The sequence below is a fragment of the Adiantum capillus-veneris genome, chromosome 21 (assembly GCF_014529385.1).
Source record: "Adiantum capillus-veneris isolate H3 chromosome 21, ASM1452938v2, whole genome shotgun sequence".
NCBI classification, from domain to species: domain Eukaryota; kingdom Viridiplantae; phylum Streptophyta; class Polypodiopsida; order Polypodiales; family Pteridaceae; genus Adiantum; species Adiantum capillus-veneris.
Window position 1 is genome coordinate 84,736,699 of NC_140951.1, and position 10,186 is coordinate 84,746,884.

At 42.9% G+C, this 10,186-nt stretch overlaps 1 protein-coding gene across 1 annotated transcript; it reads right to left on the reverse strand.

Annotated features, from left to right (window-relative positions):
* Positions 1-433: 433 nt before the first annotated feature.
* On the reverse strand, positions 434-9,902 carry LOC147431272 (uncharacterized). The gene is made up of 6 exons (XM_086493883.1): positions 9,610-9,902; positions 9,009-9,303; positions 7,328-7,788; positions 5,896-6,842; positions 4,088-4,330; positions 434-652 (listed from the first exon to the last, which is right to left on the reverse strand). Exons 1-6 carry the CDS (start codon positions 9,692-9,694, stop codon positions 434-436), a joined length of 2,250 nt encoding a protein of 749 aa, XP_086350009.1. The 5' UTR covers positions 9,695-9,902.
* Positions 9,903-10,186: the final 284 nt, after the last annotated feature.

A 10,186-nucleotide genomic window follows, 5' to 3' on the forward strand; every position in this document is an offset into this window, starting at 1 on the left:
GGCCATGGTTGGGCAGCAAGGTTCGTGAGAGTTATGAGGTGGCATAGATAGAGGCAAAGGGTAATTAAGGTGTGTGTGTGTGTGTGTGTGTGTGTGTGTGTGTGTGTGTGTGTGTGTGTGTGAGAGAGAGAGAGAGAGAGAGAGAGAGAGAGAGAGAGCAATCCCAAGAGACCAACTTCACACACACACACACACACACACACACACACACACACACACAAGAAAAAGACAAGAAGTTTGGAACAATCCCAAGAGACCGCAAAGATCTATTCGACGAGTCGTGTGTGTGTGTGTCTGTGTGAGAGAGAGAGAGAGAGAGAGAGAGAGAGAGAGAGAGAGAGAGAGATTCATAATGAGAGACCAATATATATGAAGGGACTATAGGAAAATTAATTTAGGTTAAGTTTAAATGGAGGTCCGTATTATTAAGCTACTAATGGTGGTGGCTCATGTGGTGTTCATGGGTTGGCGTGTTTGAGAGGAGGCGACGCTTCTTGTAGGAAGCCTTGAAGCACGCTTGGCGAAGGCGCTTGGTGCGCTCTGCCAACTCGATGCCAGGCATCTCCTCCATTAGCCGCTTCTGCTCCTCCAGCTCCTTGACCGCATTCAACACCCTCGTCGACCCCTTCCCTCCATTCTCGCCTGCCAAATCCTGCATGCACCCACATCCATTTTAGTGCTCATCTTCTTTGCATGACTACCGCCCACTTCATGACCTCTCTCTCTCTCACACACACACACACACACACACACACACACACACACACAATTTTCGTACTCATTTTTTTGCAAAACTATGGCCCACATAAACACTAGCCAATTCTAGGCCTTATGTTGCATAATATACTCATTATCCATAGGTGTCGGACTAAAACACATACAACTCCGGTACCAACTTACGTTATACCTACAAAGGTACAACCCACATACATACATGCACATCATTCATATATACAGTTAAGTACAACCCACATACTATAGATACATAGAATCTATATACACAACTTTACCTGCATGTATAGTCATCGGCCGGTCACAGCTAGTCACATCTCATGAGTGGCCATTGCATGTCTAGCATGTCTATATCCACGATGCCCTTATAACATTGTGCATGCAAGGCATTTTCATGATTGCAGTCATTGTGCAAATGTTGATCATTTTCATCATCGAGCTTCCACATGCTGGGGTTTATCAAGCACATTTGACTACATCTCAAGCAGCCTCCACATGCACTAATTAGCTCTCAAGGAAAGGTTTATCAAGATTTTTATTAGTTGATCTTGGTCTCAAAACTCTTATATAAATAAGTGATAAACAAGTGATAATATTGTTTCAATGACCATAAATCCCTTAATCTCTCTAAGAAGGGATCTACGTGTCCTCGGGACGAATCTACCAAGGAGGATGATCTTGTCATTATAAGTACGATCAAGCCCCTTCCCTTGATCTGACAAACCATGCACAATGATTGGTCATGGGTGTCAGGTATGCTAAAATCGAGGAAGATGTGGTCTATTCAAGAACCTCTACTAGAACCTTTCCTCATAGAAACTTCTACAACATACCACATCTTTCAGAAACGGCTTTAATATGGCAACTTATAGGGATGCCTATTATGTGTGGCTTTGGCTTGGTCGTATAGATATTATTGCTTAATAAGGATATTTATATGGCACATTTACTATTTTTTGTAAGAAAATAAATGCCTTAAGATAGATGCTTATACTGCCCACTTGTAATTAGCTAGCTCCGTATGTATGTTTTTTGGTAAAGAAAAAGCATATTGTAATGATACTGTGAATTCTCAGACTGAATCCATATGGCTCCAAACGAGCAGGCCCTTGCCCGTTTGGAGCCGGATGTAATTAGCTAGCAGCTTATGTATGTTTATTGGTAAAGACAAATTATATCGTAATGATATTGTGAATACTGAGGACTGAATTCATCTGGCTCCAAACGAGCAGGCCCTTGCTAATTAAGGTTACCACTACAAGCTACCAAGACTCGGTTTAGGTGCACATTAGCATGCAACCTATTGGAGAAGGGATCAACACCTCAACATACAAGTGACACCACACCTCCCCCTAATGCCCGCCGTCCCTGTCACACTTGGACGGGCGCTCAATGTCATTTCAGGGTAAGGGCCAGTCCTTTGATGCCATGCTTGCGATACTAGTAAAAACTTTGCCTCTCTATTCAACAAACGGGTCGTTTGGCTCACATGTTCGATTTTGCAGGTGGCCACTACTAAGTTGGTCAGACATGCAAGGCCGCCCCGGGATGCAAGGCCGCCTGCCATTTCAGCATGGCCCCGGGATTAGGGGAAAGAACACTGATCCCGATTTATTGTTTTAGACGGTGGTCCGACCACCGTCCACATTGGAGCCGAAACCGGCATTATTAGTCCATGCGAGTCTGATGCGACCAACGTCGTTGGAGAGACGCTGCAACCTGTATGTGTTGGAGCACCACGTTAAACGGAACAAGCCATCCATACAGAGAGATTCGCTGAGTCTCTGTCGACAGAGAGGATAATATAAGAGGGCGTGATCACTTTGGAGTAAAGGGTTTGGAGCAAAGGGGGACCCCTTCAGAGGACAGAGAGAATCTGACACACAGCCAACAGAGAAGAAGAGGTGGCAATGGATTTCTTACCAGTAGCTAGCGCAGGTGCAGGGACCTCCGACGTAGAGGCCTCAGAAAGGGCTAATCCGGGTTGAAGATTGGACAGAGGTGTTAACAGTATGCGTGGACTGCAATATATCTGATCCCACCAGTTTTGGTGAAGAGGTTCTTCAAATGCAGCAATCATTTGCTTGAGGGTGCGATTCATGTGTTCATTGAGACCGTTGATTTGTGGGTGATAAGGGGAAGTAAAGAGTTGCTGCATAACCAGGGCTTTGGAAAGGATTTGGAGAACATCTGCTTTGAACTGTGGGCCTTGATCAGATAGGATTCGAATAGGACAACCGTGGCTGAAAACGAGTTTTTGCAAGCAGACTAGCTTGAAAAGTGCATGTGCAGCTAGGGTTACACTGGAAAATTTCTTGTAGGTGTGGTTTTCCTATTGCAAAATAAAGAAGTAAAATTTTCAATAGATGACGGATGTCATAAGTGTGGCTGTCAACTGATAGGACTGTGTGTTGAGCATGATCAAAGTTTGGACCTTGTTGTGAGTACAAGAGTGGGATGGGGAGTGTGTTTGGAAGGATGAAGTGATGGTTGTCAAAGTGTAGCTTAGCTCATGCTTGGACAAACCAATGGCACGTACAGCCAATTGTGATTGGGAATAATTTCCGAGGGAGGACATAAAAAGCATGTGTAAAGGTGGTATCAGCCATCTGAAAGGTGCAACGCGCAACTACTTTAGAATGATTAAACCGTTGATTGTCTCCAAAGAGGTTTTGTGATGCTAGTGGAAAGAGATAGTTGGTCTACTGAAGAGCAGCTAATTGACAAAATTGTACTACCTGATCATGAGTCACTATTCGGTTAAATTTCGAGCGCTCAGTGCCATGTGGCACAAGTGAATACCCTTGATTCCTCTCATTCAAAACTTTGAAGGGTGTCTGCTAGTGCCACATAGGCACTAGCGCTCGAAATGTATCATCACCTGAGTCCAGCAGTGCTTCCACTTGAGCCCTCAAGCTGGATTTTGGGCATCTGTAGTAGAGAGTGATTCATGCACTTGTCTTTGCATAGGCTGTGAAGGATTCTGGAGTACCTAACCTTGATCAGCTTGGCCAGCACCTTCAATACATTGAGCCAATATTTAATGAAAACATGTAGGGCCTTGATCCCGTACATGCCGAGAGATATCATGGCAAAAGCACGGCCAGAGAAAGGACAGCTTTGTCTCCTCGGACATGGTAGGATCTGCCTCAAGAGCAGTTGGTTAAGCTTGATAGTGGCGAATTGAGCAACCGGTCCATGTTGTTGCTCATTCAGTTGATGTTGTGCAGCCGTTTGAGTAATGTTCTGATGTGCAAACGTCTGGATAGGCTTGAGAATGATTCTGGGTGAAGCTTGGTGTCAGTAAGATGAGCTTTGGCTAAGTTTGTAGTGAGGAAGGCAATGAGTGATTGACCTGAGCGAAGGGCATGGAGAACATCTGATCGGTAACTGCAGGCTGTGAAGGGAATTCTGGACGCATGGAAGCATCCTCAATATATGGCAGAGAATTGGGCTGATGTCGGGAGACAAGCTGTGGCTCATGATGTCGGCTGTGAATTAGGGGAAGCTCTGTGCGGCGTCTGAATTGGAGAGGATGATGCCCAAGAAGCTGGTGCAGGTTAAAGCTCAAGAAAGTGCTTTTCTTGAATCTTGATGCCTACCCCACATCTCCACCAATGTGGCATACTCAGAATGAATCCACCAGCAGGCTCAAAAGGAGCAAGCCCTTGCTAATTATGGGTCACCACTACAAGATACCAAGAGTTGGCTACTTACATCAGTACAAATCAGCATACAAATGAATGAAACTTGTTGTGATTTAGATTGTAGCTTGATTGCCACTCTCCAAAGGATATCACAATGTACAACAACAAATGTCTATAGAGCACAATTATGGTGGTCTATGAACTCTGCATCTCAATATCTGCATAAGCAGTCCATGCTTCAGCATAGCCTATCTAACCATGATGATGTTGATAACTGTGCATAATATATGCCACACGATTAAGTTTATCGTCAGTCATACATCTGATCATGAGTATTATATTGTAGAGGAATGGATTGAATTCCTAAAGTTAGCAGCGTGCCTTTCCTCCCAGTATATGCTGATGTACACAATTGGTTTCTATTGTTGATCATGACAGGGTGTAAGATATGGGACTAGAATGAAGACTTGAGAAGAATTCCTGATCTCCTTTAATCCTTTGCTATTTATTTAGTTGATTATGAGCTCAATTCTTAACGTTATTATTGCGGTGTATAGCCATTCAGGATACTATGTTCTTTTCTTTGTTTTTTTTAACAGAAGCACGGGCAGCAATATATACGGGACGACTCCCTATCAGAGGATCTGTCCGAGTCATCCCTTATATATCTCTGGGCATAGATCCTGATACAAATTTCTCACTCATTAGCAAACGTTGCTGATCAATGAGTGAAAAAATTGTATCAGGATCAATGAGATTTTCTGCAGCACGTCTCGATCCCAATGGCATTCTTCAAAGACACTCTCAAAAATGGCCTCTAGCCAGTCATTTAATATACAAGTGTGAGACACATGCTTCCATTTTTTTTAATAGCCTCAGTTGTTGCAGCATGTCAGGACCAGATGCTTAATGCATCATTATGGCATGTAAGGACCAGATAATGAATGCATCATTGCAGCATGTGAGGACCAGGTAATCAATGCATCATTGCAGCATGTCAAATTAGTGGCCGAACTCATTCACACAATACTCACTTCTTGACATGTGTTCTACTGAAGTTGAGCTTTGGCTTTAGAGCACTGAAAATGCATATGACTAAGCATTCAGCGTGTACAAAAGTACGATAATTACAGTATGAAAAAAACGTTAACAAATGTTGTGCAGTATGGGTAATCACCACTATTACAAAAACTTCCTTATGTATTGAATACACATAGATGTACATGTCTACTGATGCATGCTTGCTTGCATGTATGCATCAATATATGTACACAACCCTAGATATATACATGTATACACTGTGTGTTTGAGTACGTAAAGCTGAATACTGTACGGTATGGGACGACTGATAAATACGCATTTGGTATGCAACCTTGGTACTACTATACTAGAACTTTGAAGACAAATCTGACTTGTACATCCATTAATCTGATCCACACTTATAATGAAAGGAATGGAATGCCCTCTTAATGATTACGGCTAGGGACCTCTTAATGATTAAGCAGGGTGTGTGTACCTGTATGTTGTTGATGAGGCTATCCAAGCTCTTCATTTTGCGGTGCGGCCAGCGGGGAATTCCAAACTCTCTGCACTTTTTCTTCAAGACAGTAAGCCCTACTTTGAGTTCTTTGGATGCCTGGGTAATGGGCATGTTAAAGTACTGTGAGAGCTCTTGAATGGTAATCTCTGTAACCCTCTCACTAGACCCTCTTTGCACCTGAGATTGCCTTTGGCTGGTTATTGTTGAGCCACTGGTGGCTGTGCTGCCTTGAGCTTGTGCACTTCTCCTTGTCACCCTACCTTCTCTTGCTAGCTGCATATTCCCTCTACCATCCCAATACATCGCACTTGTTGCGGTTCCACCCACGGTGCCACCTGTTGTCGTTGTTGATGAGTACGCATTGTCGACGATTGAAGAAGAAGAGAAAGACGGCATGCCTTGAAGGCCATTACTTATGTTAGAATCAGAAGAGAGAGCCATGCTGTTGTTGTCTGCATGAGCCAAGAAGGCATCAAGAGGGGAAAACCCATGGAAAGGTTGTCTACTAACTGTGCTGACATCCGTTTGGGGCACATTTGTATCAACTGGATGCATGCAATATAGAGAGTCTGATGAGAGTTGCTCTTGCGATTCCAATGCGGTGTATTCCGGATAGAAGTTGCAACATGTGGAGCTATCAAGCCCAAAGCACTCCAGAGAAAAGCAGTCAATCCCAGTGGCATCCACATGAGCCCCGTCATTGGATCCTGTCAAGGTAGGATCTTGTAAGTTGAAAGTTGTCGCAGTGACATCGATATTCAACTGACCAGCATCATCGGGAGGACCCTGAAGTTGCAAAAGTGCCTCACTCTGTTGATCCAAGGTGATATCTGGGAGGTTCAAGCTCAGGTCCAAGAGAGCAGGGGTCCAAAGAGAAAGATCTTCGGCCTTGGGGCTTGCAGGTGAGGAGACACTCAATATGCCTGCAAGGCATTCTATTAGCTCATTGCCCTCACGTATGATATCATGTACTCCATCGCATAGACTTGCAACAATACATACATGCAGAAAAAAATGCAGTACTCAAGATTTGTCGATAGATTGCAGATGTCTGGTGTGGTGCTTTACTGGGCTTAGAGCTCAGGATTTATAGAGGCTAGTGCAGTATTTGAAACAAAATCAAGCAAAGAGAATTATATAATACAGAAATTAAAAGCCAGGATTGCTTAATAAATATAACTTGAAATATGAATATTAAATAATTTTTGTACGAGGGGTGTATATATTGTAGTATGATTCTTTTCTGAGATTTTTCTACTCTGATGAGTGAAGATAAGCACTGAAGATTGTAAATGTTGTTGGTATCAAAATTTAAATTTCTATTTAGTGAGTATATACCAATCTAGTAGAATATTTCATGTTATGATTTCTGGTTTATGCTCTATATATAAGTGATATTGAGAGAGACCTTGGCTGGCAGCACCACCACTAGAGAAATCGCACCGCAGCCATGAGTTAAGATCCGATGTGCTCTTGCAAAGGCGGGGGCTGGCAAGTTCCAAATCAGAACCCCAAGTCTGCCAGAGAGAGCATTGGAGGCCTTGGCTAGTAATTATGCCATTGGGATTGATGGGTATCCGGTCTGGTGTCTCAAGCCCGGGGATGTCACCAAATGTTTGAGCATCTATTGATGGCGAGGCTAGCTGAGGAGCTGCTGGAATCAATGGATTGGCCACTATCCAATCAGTACTCATCTTGGAAATTGAGTCGAGTCTTGCCTGCTCGGTATCAATGCAAGCCACACGACCTCCAACGTAGCTCTGATCATCAGGCAAACCTTGAAACTTCATGCATGAGCTCTGTATTAATGCTGCCTCTGCCATTGCAAGATCATGGGCTAGTGATGGAAGACTCTTCAAATCAGCATTCCTGCAAACCCAGAAATGTTAGATTTTCCTATGAAAGTATGTATATGTAGAAGTATGCTTGAGAGAAAACATGGGAATTATGTTGATATCAATCCTATCCATTAGTGTACTATTCAGGAAAGCATCAGTATTTGTTCATAGGACAGGAATTGGGACAGGTTCAGATTGGTAATTATAGATAAAGGTTTGTTGATGATTGGTAATTATAGATGTTTCCACCGATCGATATCACACTTTCAGATCAAAAGTTCTTCCAAAGAGACTCCATATTGATCATCCAAACAACATAATATTCATTGCAGTTGATGATAGCAAGCATTAATGAAACTATATTACAAACATTTCTGAATATATGTGCATAAATCCCTTTGCAAGAGTGTGCGCTGTGCATGTCAACGTGTCTGCCCATACCGCATGCATACAAGTGTGCACTCACATGCGTGCGCGAGAAATGTCAGATTGTAATAACTTTAATGTTATATCTTCTTGTGGAAGCAGTATAAGGTGAGCATGCATTTTATAGATTCTAGCATAACTTTCCAATGTCACCTCCAAACGCAGTGCTCAATAGCTCATTTGAAGGTGCTTGATGTGCCCTTTCCATGATACGTCTTGGGAAAGACTTCTAATTAGATAGTGATGCTCATTTTTTAATATTTTGATTTAGAAAACGTGGTAGCTAACACTATAATAGTGTACCCCTTCATGAGTCCACGTGAAAGAATATACAAGCAACATGGAGGGCTGCAATTAGCAAGCCTCGGTTGGCAGGGCATGATAACATATTTTTGAAGGTCTCTGAAGTGTAGTGCAAGTATATTTGCAAGGTAAGTGATCAAACCTCGATCAAACTTGTATATATTTGCAAGGTAATTAGTGATCAAACCTCAATGGAACTTCCCTCCATTCCCTTATTGCTATGCATTTATTCTATTTAACTAGAGCTTGGCACTATTGCTAAGCATTCAATCTATTTACCTCCACTCCCCTATTGCTAATTAAGTTTCATTCTATTAAATACCTACATGGAGGAACTCCAAGGATTTATAAATGTCATGTTATCACACAATGTCATGGTCATCAATGAAGAAGTGAATAAAGCCTGTAGTGGGGCCTATAGGGTTTTACTACAGTAATTATAACCATTACACATTCTAGTATTCAAGCATGCAGATTGAAATGTGGTAAGATCCATTAGAAACAATAAGAATGCTCAATTACCTTGAAGGAGTGAGAAGTTCTACCATTGTGGTTTCATGTGGGCAATCACTGGCAAATTCAACCACACACTTCCACCCTTCAATTTCCTGCAACTTTTTCAAGGAGGCCATCAATTGCTTTAATGGCAATGCTGTCAGGGTGTTATCAAAGCAGCTTGTATCTCCGTGCGCCACTCCAGTGCCGTTGTTCGAATCGCTCAGGCAAGTATAGTTTCCGGGAGTAAGCAAAAATTCTTGCTCAATTGAAAACAATGCGCCACCATCTCGATTATAGAAATGGGTACTCTTGATGTGCTCTGCAGGTAGATCCAATTAATGTCATTCAAACGCTAGAGTTAATTAGTAGAGAGAAGTAGTCTCCATATGAAGTAGGAGTTAGTTACACACATACATAGCATAGGCTCAGAGGAGTAGCCACATTTAGGCCCAAGTAGTTATGGGCTAGTATATTTGTACACAATGCAAAAATGTAAAAGCTCAGAGAGTATGCGAGTATGTGTGTGTGTGTGTGTGTGTGTGTGTGTGTGTGTGTGTGTGAGAGAGAGAGAGAGAGAGAGAGAGAGAGAGAGAGAGAGAGGCCGGTTATAATACTGGAAACTGACCTTCTTTGGTAGAATTCATGAACACAACAAGAGCTGCAAGATGGTTTGAAGGCTCATGAGAACTCATCAATAGCGGCTCTTCCATCTTTAGCAGATGATGGGTTGATTAGTTAGCAGCAAAGTTAGTTAGTCAGGTGCCCATGGGAGGACAAATCTGTCAGTAAATCCTACGCAGGAGATGGTGATCAAAAGCGTAACAGCTAGAGAGAGAGAGAGGGAGCCAGAGGGGGCAAGGCGGATCAGATACAAGTGGAACCAATGGGAGGACAACAGCTCGGATGAGTAGTCTACGTGGGCATGCAGAAAAGAGAAGGGAAGGGGGGATTGTAACGCCCAAGGTTTGATTGAATGATGAAACAGAGTCCAGACTCGTGGTGGTGGGAAGGGCGCTTCAGAATTAAGCCTCTCTGTCTCTCTAAACAAAAACTCTCTCTCTCTCTCTCTCTCTCTCTCTCTCTTGCAGGACCTTGAACGCCACCAGCCAATGTCTAACCTAAAGTTCAAACTTGGACGTTTTTGCTTCTTCTTCCGCCATAAATAACCTTAGAGTCCATTCGCATGCATGCGAGGGTAGAGT